Source organism: Poecilia reticulata, chromosome 8 (assembly GCF_904066995.2).
Source record: "Poecilia reticulata chromosome 8, P_reticulata-male-v2, whole genome shotgun sequence".
Lineage (NCBI taxonomy): Eukaryota > Metazoa > Chordata > Actinopteri > Cyprinodontiformes > Poeciliidae > Poecilia > Poecilia reticulata.
Genome location: NC_088837.1, coordinates 12592928 through 12609878, shown reverse-complemented (window position 1 = coordinate 12609878; position 16951 = coordinate 12592928). Strand labels below are relative to the sequence as shown.

The following is a 16951-nucleotide window of genomic DNA, read 5'->3' as shown; positions in this document are numbered from 1 at the left end:
CACAAACCCAATTTTAAAGTGTTAAATTATGAAGTGAAATTCATTTTAAGTCATATTTGATAACATGATTGTGCTATAAAATGGATCTTGTACCTTATTCTCCCCCCTTTTTTTTCATATAGACCAAGCATTTATTTTGTATTTTCCTTTAACTTTTTTCAGTCTTTCTTCAGCGAATCTGATGACACATTTTATGCAAAGAGAAATGCAACAGGCTTCATCCACCTCCTCTACTATGGAACTCCCTGCAGGGACAAAAAGTTTTGTCTTCCACCCGCACACAGTCTGTCTCAGTCAAACACGTAACCCTCAAGACAAACGAGCGCCACAGCATAATTAGTCCACAGGGGGGAGTGATTAATGTGTATACAGCTTATGATGAAGGACTCCGTCTGTGAATCTTGGCTGCTCTCTATATGATTCCTGTAATGAATGCAGGTGTTCGTGTCCTGTAGGGGGGGAAGGGAGTGCACGAAGAAGACAAACACCGCCAAACAACGTGGCCTACCAATTTGGCTACTTGTGATACATCTTTTGAGAAATGTGACAATTGCTTGAGAATGGTTCATTTTTCTCTACATCGTTTTTTCTCCTCGTTCTTTTTGCAGGACCTTCGACAGTTTAAGTCAAAGAAGACGGACAGGGGCAGCCTGCAGGAAGGATGGATCGACAGCCAGGACCCCATCATGTGCTCGTACAAACTGGTCACAGTTAGGTTTGAAGTGTGGGGACTGCAGACACGCGTGGAGCAGTTTGTGCACAAGGTCAGTGTGAAAAACAACATGTATTGAATTTTTTTTTTTTTTTTTTTTTTTTGCAGCCTCACTTCATTTTTTTTCAGACTTTTTGACCCTGTCAGATCACTATCAGTGCCCAAGGCCTTCAATTTTCTATTGTGGAAACATATAACACATGGTAGTTAACAAAATCGGCTGTTTTCTTATCACTCTATTTCAGTGTCTGCCCTGGTCGCCCCACACTGCTAGACCTCCCAGCAACATTTAATCCTAATATCTGTTATTTCCCAGAGGCATTTCTCCCAGCTCTTAGCAGCATTTGTCCTTGGGTCAGTCTGCTTCCTATTTGGCCCTTGCCTGAGGCTCCCTTTGACACGCATAGGTACACGCGGTCAGGGCCATTACTCACAGGGCAGCGCTCAGAGTGACTCATATTAATCATTTACTCCTGTAGAGGAAAATAAGCATTTAGCAACTTCAACATGTTTTCAGACTCTCACCTTCAGGGTTAAGTTAATATGATTCACATCCGCTCACCTTGAACTGCCTCCCCCTCAGCTTCGGCTGGGATTTCACCTTTTTATTTTCTAACTTTCCTCAGGTGATACGAGACGTCCTGCTTCTGGGACACAGACAGGCCTTTGCATGGGTGGATGAGTGGATTGGTAAGTTTGTTACAGATGGCACAAAAAAAGGAAGAGTGCTCCGATTAGTTTTTGTCTTCGAGTCGAGCATTTTGGAATTTATAATGAAGCCAAGTTTTGATTTTTTTTTTTTTTTAATCAAACTAACAAACTTCATTTGATAAGAACAATGATAAAAACTTTTGCAAAATTATTCATGCCGTTTGAAATTGGTAATGAAATTGTCGCACATTTTCTAATTCTTCTTAACCAGCTGGTCAAGAACGGCTTAAGCTCAGTCAGATTACTTAGTAAACATCTGTTTTCAGGATTTATTGGTGACTCAACTGGTTTATCCTTTGTTCAAGCTGAGATTTTCTAACACTCGAAAATGCTTTCATGTAAATAATCAGAAAGCTTTGATTGTAGTCCAATGCCCAAATCTTTAGTCTTTTGAAGCCTCTAGCAGGGAACTTTGCCACTGTCTCCATGCTGGCTGTACAACAGACATGCATTTCCCTCTACATGTCTTTCAAACAACTGTGATCAACTCCTCTGTCCCTGCTGAAGACCTTTCCCCTCAGAATGATGCTGTCAGCACCATGTTTCATCATGGGGAAGGCTCAATCTTTCCCATCTAAGACTGGATGGGAAAAATTGCATGTATGTACCAAAAGGCTGCATTTTGGTCCCATCTGACAAGGGAACCTCCTTCCCAAGGTTTGCTGTTTCCCCTAAACGGCATATGAGACTTCTTAGGGCTTCAGGGGTCATATCTGTTTTTCCAACACTTCCATGGAGATCATCTTATTAGATTGCAGAACTATTTGCTGTTGTGTCAACAGATTCTCCCACCTGAGCTGTGGATATCTGCAGCTCCTCCAATGTTACCATTGGACCCCTGGGTTCCTTGTGTTTGTCCATCACTTAGAATCTTGATTAAAAACACTGACTTTTGACAAAGTGCTATAAAAAATGTGAATGAAATTAAACAGACTGATACTTTAGAGCTAATGGGACTAAATACCCAGTTATTAAAAGTTGGAGTCTTTTTGCATCCTTCAGCTAGTGTGTTTTTGACCTCACTCTAAGACAATGGAGAGTCTACAATTAAACTGTGACCCTTTTGTGCCACCCAATGATTTTAGCTCCTCTGGTCAAAGTCCTACAAAGCAACTTTCGCCAGATCTGTAAAAGAGTTCAAATAAAAATTTAACAGGATATGTTTCCTTGAAATGTATTAAAGTTTAAGAGATGCTAGAGTTTGTAGGGTTTTTATAAACATAGCTATATGAGGTCCTTGGCCTGTGTTGCACTAATACCTCTGTTCAAGATCGTTTTTTTTTGTTGTTTTAATAAAGTTCAAGTTTGCACAGCAACGAGGCCATAGAACAACCTACATCTTGTGCAATTTTGTTTTCTTTCTCTCATATAACAGCTGGTCTTTCCATCTCCTGCTCTGCTGCAACCAAATGAAATGGTTGAAATAATGTAGAAGTTTGAGGAAAAAGACAACCTTCTTGAAATAAAATGTTACACCTTTTTACATTCACCCTTTTCTCAATGTAGCCAATTAACCTGAGAAAAACTTATTCTAACAGGATAATTGTACCTCAGTTTCGTCTTCATGTTTCACAGAGACGATTTTTGTCCTGGTTTTGCAGTTCGCCCTTATTTCATAAGCTAAAGCCTTTTTCTGAAGGTCTTTTGCATTCCAGTAGCTTTTTCTTTTCAGCCATCTAATGAGTCATAAAGTTGAAAGCTTTTTATTTGTTTGTGTCAACTTAACCTCGACTGTACTGTTAAATATATTAATATCTCGATGCCAGAGTGTTGGCAGTTTGAAAAGGCTGAGACGGCCGATCCTTGAAAAAAAGTTTTAAAATCCTCCAGTGTTAGCTCATCAATTTATTTACTAATTTCATTGTGTAATCTCACAGTTTTAACAGAGTTCAATTTTTGTATAATTTTTGCATCATCTCCTTAGCTAATATTATAGAGTATAGTATCTATTACTGCACGTCTATTGATGACATGCAACTTTATATTTTTAACGTCACATAACCACAGCGTGCCCATGATAAAAATGTCTGGATGGGACAGTCAACATTGGTTTTGGGCCCATAAATGTATGATTAGATATTAGACTAATTAGATTTATTGGTATCTAGAAAAAGTACCTAGAATGCTAGAAACGAAACTAAGTTTAATCAACATCAACATCAACCACTGTATAATAAACCAACCTGTTAAAAACAGAAAAACTAGTCATTTTTTTCTAAATAGGTTATACCCGTCTACCATTACATCGTTATTGGAAAAAGTTTCACTTAAGACAAACTACCCAAATACGCACAATGTCAATTTTGCCAACCAGACTACAGACGTTCAAATGACAAAATCCCAGGCCTTTTTCTGTATTTAAAGCTTTCAGGGTGTCGTATTACATAGTTTGCTTTGGGCCTGGATTTGGGTGGACGTTGTCACACAGTTTGTGTTAATTTCTCTATTCCATCAGACATGACCATGGAGGAGGTGAGGGAGTATGAGCGAGCCACGCAGGAAGCTACTAATCTGAAAATCGGGACCTTTCCTCCAGCCATCTCCATCTCAGAGACCCCTCTGGCGTCCAGCGCCCGCAGCGGCCCCAACAGCGCCCCGTCCACTCCCCTTTCCACCGAAGCTCCGGACTTCCTGTCTGTGCCCAAGGAGCGACCCAGAAAAAAGTCAGCTCCAGAGACCTTGACCCTGCCCGATCCAGGCCGCAGGGATTCACTCTTCAAGCTGCCAAGTTTTTTCTCCTGGAACTCCAGTCCACAACCCGAATGAGAACCGAGCCTTGCTCTCGACCCGCGGATCAGTAGAGGATGCTTGCTTTGCACATCCAATATTGCTCCCCCCCTCTTGCTCCTGGCCAGTTTAAGTGACAGAAGCTTTTCACAGTTCTGGTCATCCTTGACCCCCTCAGTAGTGTTCCTGGTGTTACAGCAAAGTCAGCAGCTCCCAGACTGCCTTTACAGGTAGACAGTCTGCCCCCTCCCAAAGCCTCTGAGGTGCAAAAGCAGAGTTTGTTCAGCAAAGAACACGACAAAGAATCTCAGTCATTTCTTGGTTTTAGCAGAACATCCGTCCCAGACAGTCAGACTCACGGTGTCTCGATTTACAGTTTTATTCAGCACAAAATTAGATGATTTGCTTTTTCACCTTCAAACATCTGGGTCTTTGTTAGCCGGAGGTCGTTGTTCATTCTTTGTATTTACGTAGGGAAAGAGGTTTCGACGGATTGAGTTGCATAATGTGACAGTTAAATATAGTTTTACACTCAAGTGTACAGTGATCGGGTTATTGTGTATATATGACATGAACATGATTTAATCAACACAATGTCCGCACTTAAGAAAAGATTTAAACTCCAGTAATGAAGCTGCTATTATTTCTGTTGTGTACATTACAGGCCGTTTTATCTGTATGCGTTTATATTATCTTTGCCATATTTTTGTCTCCTGGTGGTATAACTTGACATTAAGCTGCTTTTAAAATATTTGTCAATTGATCGTTATGTCTTTTTGCTGTCATACTTGACGTGTTTTACCCAAGGTTTTATCGAGTGATCATGTGGTGTTCAGCTGCTATATTCCTTTTGTTCATTTTCAAGTAAAGTTTTGTATGCGGTAAATCAAATTAAATCACATCTGAAGCTACTAGTCATAACTTGAGTCTTTATTAATATGATTAAATACCTTAGAGCAAATGTGTATGTCCTTCAAATCTTTCATATTTTGAGCATTACAGTGATAAACTTTATCAAGATCATATAAGATCAGTGGAAAGTAATTGTGCAGGAGAAGAAAAATTAAACATTTCTATATTAATTTATATATTGAATTTTAATCCTTGCCATGTACAAGTGGTTTAGGTTTACAGTTTGTTTGAATAGAAACCCTTGTTAAAATAATGTTTCTCTTCAACAGACCAAAAATAACTCAGTTTTAGCAGTGTGGTTGTACATTTTATTCACAAAGAAATGAAGACCATATAAACACATGAAGCAACAAAGGTCAGTAAGTTTAACTCAAAGTGAGACATTTAAACAAGTTATAAACTTTAAGGTTCCATTTGGTTTTTCCCACTAAATAAAGTGAATATCAAAATAAATATCACGTGTCCAAGAATATACAAGGTAACAACCGTAAAACTGAGCAGAAAATGTGCAAAGTTCAGGTTAAACTTTCACCAAGGTGTTTACCTGCCAAGACATATCCACCGCATTTGATAAATCCCTTTAACTTTGTTCTCGTGTGCTTTCAATCTGTCATCTTCGAGTGCAGAAGATCCATTCTGTTCTCTGATCCATTTTGAGCAGAGAACAGAAACAGGATCCACAACAAGTGTGACGTAGCGATGCGACACAAAACAAAAGAAGAAGACAGACCAGAGTCTGAGAAGCAAGCAGAGCAGCAGCATTTACTTGGTGGAGAGGAAAATCCTATGTTAAGAAATCGTTCTCTTACTTAATGAGAATTTCTCGTTAGTTCTCAATGACCTCCTAAATTTCCTGGATCATAAATATGATGAGACTGAAGACAGTAAAGGATCAGCGATCCTCTTGGTCTGTTTCAAGGACCAGGATTTTTTTCAGTCTAAATGTTTTGCCCTCTCTAGGAAAAATTGTGCCATAAATGACTTAAAGAGGTAATTTATTCAAAACATATTGATAAATCAACATGTATATGCTGATCGCCAGCTGAAAAATTGCACATGAAGAGAGCGTAACAGGGGACCCAAAAGTCTGGGTTATTTAGAAAAATGGTGCAAAGAGGAGAGGTCAAAGCTATAGCAATTTTAAAAAATATGCATTTTTACACATCTTTACAAGAAGCTTTGCAAACATGTGTCCGTCAGCGTATTTTCAGCTGAATCTGAGGCTGATAACAAGCACTCAACGCATTTGGACAGCCAGCATGGAGACAGTGGCAAAGTTCAAACATATTGGGAACAGAAAGCCAACATGGCCATCAAAGTGGATAAGTGGTGGCATTACTGAAAGTGGCAACTGAGGGTCACCAGACAGAAAATGCCTTGCACACACTTTAGTCCCCATTTGATAGGGACCGAGTCATATTTTAGGCTTACGTAAGACAACATTTTGCAGTTTCCTGGTAGGAGAGATGTCTGAGATGCCGGATAATTGCTGAGGAAGATTAGCCTCATATATACCATCAAACCTGATCAATGGCTGAAGATGCACACTGATGCGTGTAGCAGCCAGTCACTGGGTCTGGTGAACAGTGCTCACTGTTTGGCCAATCAACACATTTTTTGACACACATTTCCTTCTGCTGTCCATTCTGGACAAGTTGGGTCCCTGCAGAATTACCAATTGCTGGTCAGCATGTGTGAAAAAACGACTTATAACTTTCTACCTAGTCTTTGGTCAGTAATTGAATTATTTTCAGGAAAAGTGATGGTCGTGACACCATGACGTTCGCGACCAACTTTATCTGATTTGATTAGTCGACCCAGTGGACCCAGAGAGGTTTCAGCTGCTTTGTCTCCGATACGGCTTGAAAACCGTTTTGTCGCCACCAGATGACAATCGATTATCAATAGAATTTGATTATTTAACACTGAAACAAACTTGACATTGTTGTGCGCAAGAGTCAAGCAAGATACAAACTCCTCAACAAAAATATAATGCTTACAAAATAAAAGTAAATGATACAGCAACATGTCATTTCGTGTAGACATTTATCCACTTGCTTAACATTTGTAAACACCATAGAAACCCAAATAAACCCGCTCAGTTTCCCGGCTGAGTGACGTGTTCAGTGCAACAAGGCATTAGTGCGTTTATAATGTGCGTGATTGCCTCATTTCCTATGTCGTTTTTTTCATTACGCGTCATCTCTCCTTTTGGCCTTCCCGTTTTTCCCTAATGTTGCACAGGACGTTGAGGAAGAACTCATACCAGAAGAAGGTGAAGCCTGTGGACAGCGCGGCCTTCAGAAGGCTGGGAGAGAGGCCTTTGAAGCAGCCTCGGATCCCTTCCTCTTTGACTATTTGAACCGCGCAGTCTATCAGGCCTGTGTAGGTCCGCACCTGTACGGCAGAAACAGGTGACAATGCCGACACGTGAGGTGAAGGTCATTTGCCTCGACGCTGTGGTTCAGCATCAGGACCCTACCTGTCCGAAGTGAGCGCGGGCTTTCTCAAAGCCCGCCACCTGCAGCCTCTTTTTGAACAAATCGAAGGGGTATGTGAGGGTTTTACTGATAATTCCCGCTCCACTGCCACAGATCAGGCTTCTCACGTTTCCTGTAAAAGAAGGGACACACAAAAATGCGTGTGCAGAACTAAAAAGCTATAAATGACATGGCTCAGCAGAGTCTGACATTGGTTTCTGAAAGGATTAAAGGGGTTGCTCTGTAATTAGATGAAAGGACACACAGGTTGTGATTTTGATGCCAAACCTTAGAAATTATACAGAAAAATAAGATTCAGAACTGACCTGAAAAAAAAACCCATTTCAAATGTTGTTTGATTAAATTTGAGGAGGTCATCAAAATAAAGCAAAGGTAAGCAGTTACTACTCACTTACAGTTCCCCATCAGTACCTGTTCATCTCAGTCAAGTAGAAAATCACATATAATTTGTTACTCAATAAATTCATTGAGAGATTTTTTTTTAATCACTGAAAAAAATCTGAAATATAAATGTTAGAGTGAGCTATCTGTATGATAAGAATGTTTATTTCAATACAGAAAGACTTTTATTTTTTCCTTTTCAAAAATTTCCTCAGCACTTAAATACTTTTATTGATCTAAAATCTTAGTGGTTTTTCTCTTCCCAACAAACCGTGTCTTCACTGACCTCCTGAGTCTTTGGATTTAGGTGGAGGAGCCAAAAGCTGCTTAAAGACATTGTAGAAGAAGAATTGCAGCCCAGAATAAGGAAACACTGCAACCAGGGTAGGAGACAGGCCGCGGTAAAACGCCACAGGTCCCTCAGAGCGCCACATCGTGGACACGGCATACCGCAAGTTACTGTAAACCTGAGGAGACAGGAAAGGGATTTGACCTGGGAAACCTGCAGTCAATAATTAACTCCACTATGTGAGGGCATGCAACTGAGTGGTAAGTCTGGGAAGAGTCTGGCTAATAATATGACACTGACAGCCACACATGTGTTAAGGAACATGTTATTTAGTATGACACTTTTTATTTTTTTAACTAAAGGAGTGTGACTCTAACTTGTGACTAACTTTTGCCATCAATATCATGCATTACATAACTACTCATCTAAAAGATACACGGATTAAATCAAAGTAAAAGCAGGCTAATGTTCTACCTTGGGTTCTCCCTGAGCTGCGAAGCGTGTCCTCAGCGTGTCCAGAGGCTGGCAGGCCACTGTAGCAGAGCAGGCTGCCAAGCCTCCACAGAAAAAATGAACTCCTGGAGTCCGGCTGTCGTACGATGTCGACTTGTGAACCATCTTGGTCAGAAACTCAAAACTGACAAACTGCAAGTGGACAAACGCACAACCAGTTAATATTTTTTTGTCCTGGAAAATGTTTATTTCAGTAGTGTTGACACACAGTTCCACATTTCTAATATTTACCTGGACGGCTCCAAAGCAGATAGAGAGGAGCTGCGCTGGTGTGTGACCTTTCCAGAAAGCAGTGAGACCCTCCTCTGAATAAATACTTCGGGATGCCTGAAATATTCCCCAGTATTTTCCTTCGCGTCTTTGTGATGACACGCGCTCGATCTGCAGCTGAGGGGACAGAAGCTGCTGATCAGCATGTGATGTACACTACATGATTAGATTTTCTCAAACTAAATTAAATGACGATGATGATGCACATATTTTAAATCCTTGACATAATTCCATTGTGGAAGAAAAACAATAGGCTCATCATGATCACAATCCCATGTGAATACAGCTTTATTATGATTTAATCGAAATTTCAACTGGCTGCATCTTTAACATTCCTCCTATGCCACCACCTGGTGCAGCAGTCATATTACACAAACAAGACGTAGATTGAAATTATTACCTGAAAACGGATTTTAATAACATCAAATGGACTGATAAGTGCTCTGGTAACCATTCCACCAGCTGACCCAGCCAGGGCTGCCTCTTCTGGGGTAGGAGATCCACTATTAGCCCTGGGATCATATCCCACCATGTCTATACAGCACTCTTATCAACACTTGGGAGAGGCAAAAAAGAAAAAAATGTTTTATTCAATTTATAACCTGACATAATTTGGTTGTGCAAGAGATTAATAGTAACAATCTCATTTAAAATTTTACAATATAAAAATCATCAACGACAACATGTGGAGGACAAAGAGGGGAAAGTTGGGTCGAGCTAAGTTAGGCTAACAACACAGCAGCTGTTGAAGTTTCCAAAAGAGAGGCGGACAGATTCTACCTTACACTGGAAATCCTTCATTAATGTAACAGCAGAGACTCAGCACCACAAATACAAAACGAAAGAGACAACAGCTGCATTCGGTTACTACAAACTATTAATGACACTTCCGTTTAGTAAAACAGCGCATGCGCTATATTTCAAAGCTGAAATATAACGACAAGATGATCTACGCCCGTACTGAAACAAACTGCTATCTCTGCATTTCAGGTTTTCAGATGTAACTAAACAACCTATCATTATTATTATTATTATTATTATTATTATTATTATTATTATTATTATTATTATTATTATTATTACAAACTAAATATTTATGTTTACTTTACAGGTACCAGTCTTGAAAAACAATTCATTTATTAAATAAAAATAAGTAAAACTAAAATTTATTTCAGTTTAAATAAAACATTTTTCGCAAATATCTTTTTGAGTTTAGATTTTTAAATTTGAGTTACTTCAGTTTTACTTATTTCTTTCGTTATTCGTCAAATTCTTTTTTAGCTATGTTTGGGTTTTTTAATAATAATAATAATAATAATAATAATAATAATAATAATAATAATAATAATAATAATAATAATAATAATAATAATAATCCATCACCCACCAGATGGCGCCTAAAGAACGTGTTCTTCCCGAAGTCTATGCACGCGAACTCCTTTATGTTTAGAGAAAGAAGGGACTCATCTTGAAGGTACTAGTTGATCTTCGAAGAGCCGTGTAGATGGAAGTCTTCGCTCCTTGATTCAGGTGGTAAGATCAGTCTAAATGCGTTAAATAGGCACATTTTATCTCAAACTTTGCAATGTGAAGCTAATCAGTAAATTCATGTAGCATCTCTGTAGAGTTCAGATTTTTGCGTTTGAATACTTTGTGGTTGTTTCGTTGAGATTTGAATCTGATTTCCTTGACGTTAGCAAGGCTCGGCTCATCGAAAGCATATACTAAGGTTATCAAAGTGTACATCCATTAGAAAACAGCCATTTTTATTCATTTTTAGAAAAGTCTATTCACCCTGCAAAACAATACCTTGCGCTAACTTATAACTTTAGACGTCACAGCTCAGATAACGTCGTTTTATACCAGGTTTTTTGGCTAGCTTTTCAAAAAATAAAGACTTTTGACATGTTTCCTTGCTGAAACATGACTTCTGCACACATGTTTCAGCTGACCAGACGTAGCCTAAACCCTCTCTGTCCCGCAGTGAATGAGCTGAGTGGAGCAGCCAGTTTGATGACTCCACAGGATTTAGTGTTTTGTTGTCCCGGTTTCTCTGTCTTTGAAAGAGTCGCATTGTGCTCTGGGAAAGACCTGTTGCAGTGACCCCGTCTGATCTTCTTTACAGAGTGAGAGGTCCCTGGTGTAATCGTGTACTTTTACCATATATAATGGAAAACTGCAACGAGGACTATAGGATCCAGTCATTTGACGTGGATACACAGAAACTGCTAAAAACAGCCTTGAAAGGTCAGTTATTACCTCACTGTGTGATTATCAAACATTATAAAAATGTCTACATCTATGTGGACCAACAAAAAAAAAAAAGTCAGTTGTCATAAATTACTCTTTGACTTGTGCATGCGTATTCTAAAAGCTCTCTTCTTTCTTTCAGATCCAAGTTCTGTGAACCTGGAGAAGGTCTCCAACATCCTGGTGAACCAGTCGCTAAAGGACCACTTGTTCAGCAAAGAGGCCGGCCGTATTTGCTACACGATTGTGCAGGTCAGAAGAACCGACGGCTCTCTGGTTTATTTCACATTTTGTTCCTTTTCAGAATATTTGTAATTAAGTGTAAAAACACTGCATGATTTGCCTTGCACATATATATATATATATATATATATATATATATATATATATATATATATATATATATTATATATATGTATAACTTTTTTTTCACTTAATTCCTTACTAGGCTGAGGCCAAGCAAAACAATGGAACCGTGTTTCGGAGGCACCTGCTGAACCGCCTGCAGCAGGAGTTCAAGGAGCGTGAGGAGACGAGGAAACGCTCGCTGCAGGGCTGGGTTTGCTACGTCACGTTCATCTGCAACATCTTTGACTACCTCAAGGTATGAGCAGCAGACATTTTGCGCTTTTTTTTTTACTATGATATTTAGAGAAATATTCCAAAATGTGCCTGATCAAAGATGCTTGTGTTAAACATTCCACTGCGTTACGGAGGCGTTGCCCAGTGAAACTTTACATTGAACCTGACGTATGCAACGTCCTTCATAACGTCCTTCAGTCTGTTGAGCTCAAAACAAAGGGGATCAGTTGAAATATAGTTTTTTGGGGTGCGTTTAGAGAACAACAACAAAAACAAAAAAAAAGCTTAAGGTTCACCTCCGGATCTTTGAAAATTAGCTGATTAGTGCCTCTTTTGACCCACGCATCAGGAGGTTGTTTTACCAGCAGAACATGGCTTTAAAGCTAAATAAGCTAAAAAAAATGTTTTAATTGATATGCTTAGTAACATATTGCTTGACTGTTTCAGGTGAACAACATGCCAATGGTGGCCCTGGTCCTGCCTGTGTACGACTGTCTAATGAGGCTGGCGCAACCAGACGCTCTGCTGAACGAGGAAGAGGTGAGGTCACCATCGTGTGTCTAAACGTAAACGGGTCTGAGTAGAGTAGGAATATTCTCTTTATGTTCTAGAAGAAGTAGTTCCTCACCATCCCCAGTATCTCCCAGTTTTTTTAGGCTGTAAGATCAGGCAAAGCTCCTTCGAGTTGTGGAGTAGATCCTTCCTCGTTTTATGCAATTGGTGGTTTTGGGGGATAACGTCTTCTTCCTCTCCGCTGCAGGTGGACTGCCTGGTGCTGCAGCTGCATCGCATCGGGGAGCAGCTGGAGAAGGTGAACAGCCAGCGGATGGACGAGCTGTTCTTCCTGCTGAGGGACGGCTTTCTCCTGCAGGAGGGCCTGACCTCCATGGCTCGCCTCCTGCTGCTGGAGGTCCTGGAGTTCAGGGCCGGCGGCTGGATGCTCAGCAGCACCGCCCACAAGTATTACTACAGCGAAATCGCCGATTGAGACGGGCGACTCGCGCGCCTTGGACGCTTTCCTTTGGTCACCACTGATTACCACACCAGCAGCTTCAACGGCAGAAAGCGACATCTTCCACGGTAATCGGAGACGGGGGGGGGAAGAGGATTTTTTTTTTGCTGCGTCATTTCCTGCGTTTTATCAAGGTTTGGAATGTGACGGATGTGGAATGTGCAATAGTTTGAGGTTTTTAGTTCTTAAAAGTTTCTGCCACATTCCGACACGCTTTGATTCAAAACCGAAAAGTTCTGACATTTAAAAAAAAAAACTATCTTTTTTTTGCATTCCTGTTTTGTAGGAACTGTTTACCAAATTTTTGGAGTTAAAAACAAGACATTCCAGTCAGATTCGGACTGATTTAACTTTATGCTATTGTTGGTATCGTGTTGGAATACTTGCAGGGAGCGTTAAGACATTTCCTGTGTGAAGTATAGGAGTAAATAAAAGACTAAAGTTGCTGTTAAGCAGTAGGATTCTTGTTACCGTTTGATGCGAGGCCAGTTTGTCACTTGAAGCGCCGTCTTTATTCAGGGATTTTTATTTCTTGTCACAGCTTCAGTTGGAAGACTAAAATGTCGAATCCCTCACTTTTAAAACTTATATATATATATATATATATATATATATATGTTGTGGATCAAAAGGTTAACTTTGTGTTGAAGTAGTGCCGACATTCTCTGAGCATCAACATTTTCCTGACGTCTGAGGGTTTTCTCATTAAATCGTAGGAAGTTGGGCTCTCAACGTGACATTTCTTTAAATCGGAGATGAACCAATCAGGCTTTTACAGGCCAATACCGATTTCCACATTTGACCTGATGATCTCTTTGTTGTTTGCTTAGAACTATTTCACTTAAAAACGTCATTAATTTAGCTTAAATTCTGGAGTTTATTGCCAGAATATTGGCTTTGTAGGAAGAAACGTTGCTGCAGATGTAGTTTCGATTTAAACAGAAAGTGAATATTTCAATTCAATGTTTCAAAATAGACAACTGTTTTATCTCAGTCTGTTGAGCTCAAAACAAAGGGGATCAGTTGAAATATAGTTTTTGGGGTGTTTAGAGAACAAAACAAAAAAAAAATCTTAAGGTTCACCTCCGGATCTTTGGAAATCAGCTGATTAGTGCCTCTTTTGATCCACGCATCAGGAGGTTGTTTTACTAGCAGACCTTGGCTTTAAAGCTGAATAAGCTAAAAAAAAAAAATTATGGCAAATTTTTGTAATATTTGACCAAATTCAGCAGGTTTTGACCAATGTGGATTTATTTTATGGTTGAAAACGAGAAGAGTTCGACCCGTAGCTCTGAACCTACATTTTCTAACAGAGGTTAAACAACTCTAGCTTAACTGGCTTCAGGGTCACAATAACCTGATTTGTTTTTGTATTTGTATTCCTGGTGTATTTGGTAAAAGCCAGCCTGAATGTTCAGAACTCACGGAAAATCATTTAACCACACAGGACAGGCCACAGAACCTGACAGCAGTTTATTTTGGTATTTTTCTTACAAAGTGGCAATACTTTTACATTTCTCTGTTCTGTTTTTCTACTCGTTGTGTTGCATATTAAACGTATTTGTTTTAAATAAATCTTGAACTGTTTTCTCACTCCGGTTGCATTTGGTTGTCAAACAATTCAGCGGAGGTTCGACTCACGATTCGGTTCCTTTCCTACAAAACCCCATCGGTGAGTCGTTCCCCGGTCTCCTGGACACAGTCCCATCTCGACAAATATTCACTATTTACAACAGGAGTTGGTCAATCTTCAACGCACATGTTGAGAGTCCAGCGCAGCTTTCCGTCTACCACCAGCGGTAGTGAGCGTAGGCTCTGTTGGCCTCGGCCATCTTGTGCAGCTCGTGCTTCTTCCTGATGACGTTGCCCTCGTTTGCGAAAGCGGCGAGCAGCTCCTGGGAGAGCTTTTCGTACATGTGCGTGCGCCTGTGTTTGTTTTCCCTGCACTCGGTGATCATCCACTTCATCGCCAGGAAGCGCTGGCGGTTGCCCGTAACCGGGATGGGCACCTAGACGGGATTGAGATGAGAGAGGATTAAACCTAAAAAAAAAAACAAGAGATGCAACACTGTTTCAGATGTTTATTCTGCTCTCGTCATTGGGTTCCTACACATTTATGCCTTTTTGTGCTCATATTAACATTTAAATATCAAAGTTAAATAAAATAAGCTAAAAAGAATAAAACCTGGAAGGAAACGGAGGACACAAAACTATGGATAGATGGACATAAGGAAAAGAGAGGGGAGGAAATAATATTTAGACAAACCTTGGAAATTGTTTTGTTTTTTTCCTTGTTCTAATTTCAAACCAGGAAAGTAGTGAACTCAAATTCTAAGCTTTTCCACAGGAATCCTGTTGTTATTATCAACAAAAGAGCTTTATTTTTGCCTTCTCACTGACCTGATAGTATTTTCCACCTTTCTGAATGCTGGCCAGCGCAACGACGGGCTTGCAGTTCTCCAGGGCCTGGTGAAAAATGACGTAGGGATTGCATTCAATCCCTCCCTTTTGCCCATCTGTAGCTTTGTGGTATTTCTCCACCTGCTTCCTCTTTATATTTTCCAGCGTCTGAGAAAATAAAGGAAGAAAAAAAAAAATAAAAGAGGTGTTAATTATTGTTTTGCCTGGAAACCAACAAGAGGTTAATTTTTGAAAAGCGTTTCATTTACCTGCATCATAATCTCTCTGGACAAAGTCTTCTCTCCGTGTTTCATCATCATGTTGATGAATTTACTGAGAAGCGGACAGAGACACGATTGGTTGACATGAACCTTAAGCGCAGCTGCGGTTTTGTTTCCTGAGGCTGTAAAATCACCTGAGGACGGGGTCGTTGAAAAGGGAGCTCGTCGCTGAATTGGTAGCAGCTTTGATGGGTCGGAGCTTTTTCAGCTCCCGCTCCTCCTTCTCCTCGGCACTCAGCTCGCTCTCCGGGCGGCTGTAGGCCTCCTTCCTGACCTCTGGCTCCAGATAGTAAGGGTTGTATCTGCTCCATCTCACCAGGAGCACTCTGCCCACGACGAAAACGAGGAAGCACTGTTATTGTGGTGTTTAAATGATCGCAAGACGGACAAAAAAATATGTATTGTCGATTTGGCTTGATGCAAGTATTTTTTTATTTTATTTTATTCACACATTACAATTAGTTTTAATACTGATAACGGGTTGAAATTTATTCCTCCCGTCTCTGTAAGAGAAGGCCCTGTGCGTAGTAAAAAATTAATATTTTAACAAAACTTGTTGAATAAACTAAACCCCTCTATACAAAGCATTTCAAACAAGACATGAAATTTCTTATGTTTCCTCTAAGCAGCAGTTGTCAATGCTCCCAACAAATTCAATAAGTCTTGTTAAATCTGCTATTTGCAGCTCTTTTCAATACAATTAATATTCCATCCCATACCTTCCATGGTTCTCCATAAATTACATACAGGATTTGAACTATGCATAGAAATTGTGTAAGACGTAAGTAGCGCTTTAATACCGAAAAACTGCTCCTGGTTTAACAAAGCGTTAGCTACAACAGATCCCAGATTTAATATTTAATTAAAAAAAATATTTAAAAACACAGCAGAAGAGCCGGCATGGATTCGATTAACATTTGCTTATGACCTGTCGACGTCCAAAAAGTTAGATTTACCTCGGTGTCCAAGGTTTTAGTAATCCTGAGATGGAGGCAGCCATCTTGAAAATGTGACTGTCTTCTTCTTGTTGTTTCATTCAGTTAGTTGGTGATATTTTAGCCCATTACCGCCACCAAGTGGACTCGAGTGAGGAGATTAATACCAGCATGCCACTAAAAACTTTAAAAAAGTAAATATTTTGTTAATTTAGAGATGTATTTCGAGTATCTCAATAAAACTGAACTTTTTAAATTATGATTGTATATGTTCTGTTGTGTCTTTTTGCCCTATAGGTTCTGCTTCCTTCTATGGACACTGTATTTGGTTTGAAATTCAAAACTCGCTCTATTGTTTCATCTAATAATATGGTTCCCAAAATTAAACCATGCACTACTGAATTCTTTGTAACCAAAGCATAATTTAAATAAATTTCTTTTTGGTCCTACTTTTCTTTGATAACTGTAATGTCAC

General features: G+C 39.7%; 4 protein-coding genes across 5 annotated transcripts in view; 2 read left to right on the top strand and 2 right to left on the bottom strand.

The window, feature by feature from the left end:
• The window catches only part of LOC103469328 (cytoplasmic phosphatidylinositol transfer protein 1-like), a 64816-nt gene extending 59755 nt beyond the window's left edge, over positions 1-5061 (top strand). The window contains exons 7-9 of the mRNA XM_081609946.1: positions 609-764; positions 1339-1402; positions 3879-5061. Of these exons, the coding sequence (XP_081466072.1) occupies positions 609-764; positions 1339-1402; positions 3879-4189 (531 nt within the window). The 3' untranslated portion in view covers positions 4190-5061. The remainder of the gene's footprint in view (positions 1-608; positions 765-1338; positions 1403-3878) is intronic.
• Positions 5062-5347: 286 nt separating this feature from the next.
• slc25a19 (solute carrier family 25 member 19) lies at positions 5348-9927 on the bottom strand. Its single transcript, XM_081609940.1, has 7 exons — positions 9797-9927; positions 9417-9572; positions 8978-9133; positions 8708-8878; positions 8231-8411; positions 7545-7675; positions 5348-7459 (listed from the first exon to the last, which is right to left on the bottom strand). Exons 2-7 carry the CDS (start codon positions 9546-9548, stop codon positions 7262-7264), a joined length of 969 nt encoding a protein of 322 aa, XP_081466066.1. The 5' UTR covers positions 9549-9572; positions 9797-9927; the 3' UTR covers positions 5348-7261.
• Positions 9928-10437: 510 nt separating this feature from the next.
• On the top strand, positions 10438-14435 carry mif4gdb (MIF4G domain containing b). 2 transcript variants are annotated; one of them, XM_081609938.1, is made up of 6 exons: positions 10438-10546; positions 11142-11263; positions 11409-11518; positions 11715-11870; positions 12296-12388; positions 12609-14435. In XM_081609938.1, exons 2-6 carry the CDS (start codon positions 11185-11187, stop codon positions 12834-12836), a joined length of 666 nt encoding a protein of 221 aa, XP_081466064.1. In that variant the 5' UTR covers positions 10438-10546; positions 11142-11184; the 3' UTR covers positions 12837-14435. The 2 variants fall into 2 exon arrangements, with proteins under 2 accessions (XP_081466064.1, XP_081466065.1); XM_081609939.1 differs by having other exon boundaries at positions 10459-10549.
• On the bottom strand, positions 14319-16613 carry mrps7 (mitochondrial ribosomal protein S7). Its single transcript, XM_008416849.2, has 5 exons — positions 16498-16613; positions 15676-15867; positions 15530-15593; positions 15261-15428; positions 14319-14869 (listed from the first exon to the last, which is right to left on the bottom strand). Exons 1-5 carry the CDS (start codon positions 16575-16577, stop codon positions 14648-14650), a joined length of 726 nt encoding a protein of 241 aa, XP_008415071.2. The 5' UTR covers positions 16578-16613; the 3' UTR covers positions 14319-14647.
• Positions 16614-16951: the final 338 nt, after the last annotated feature.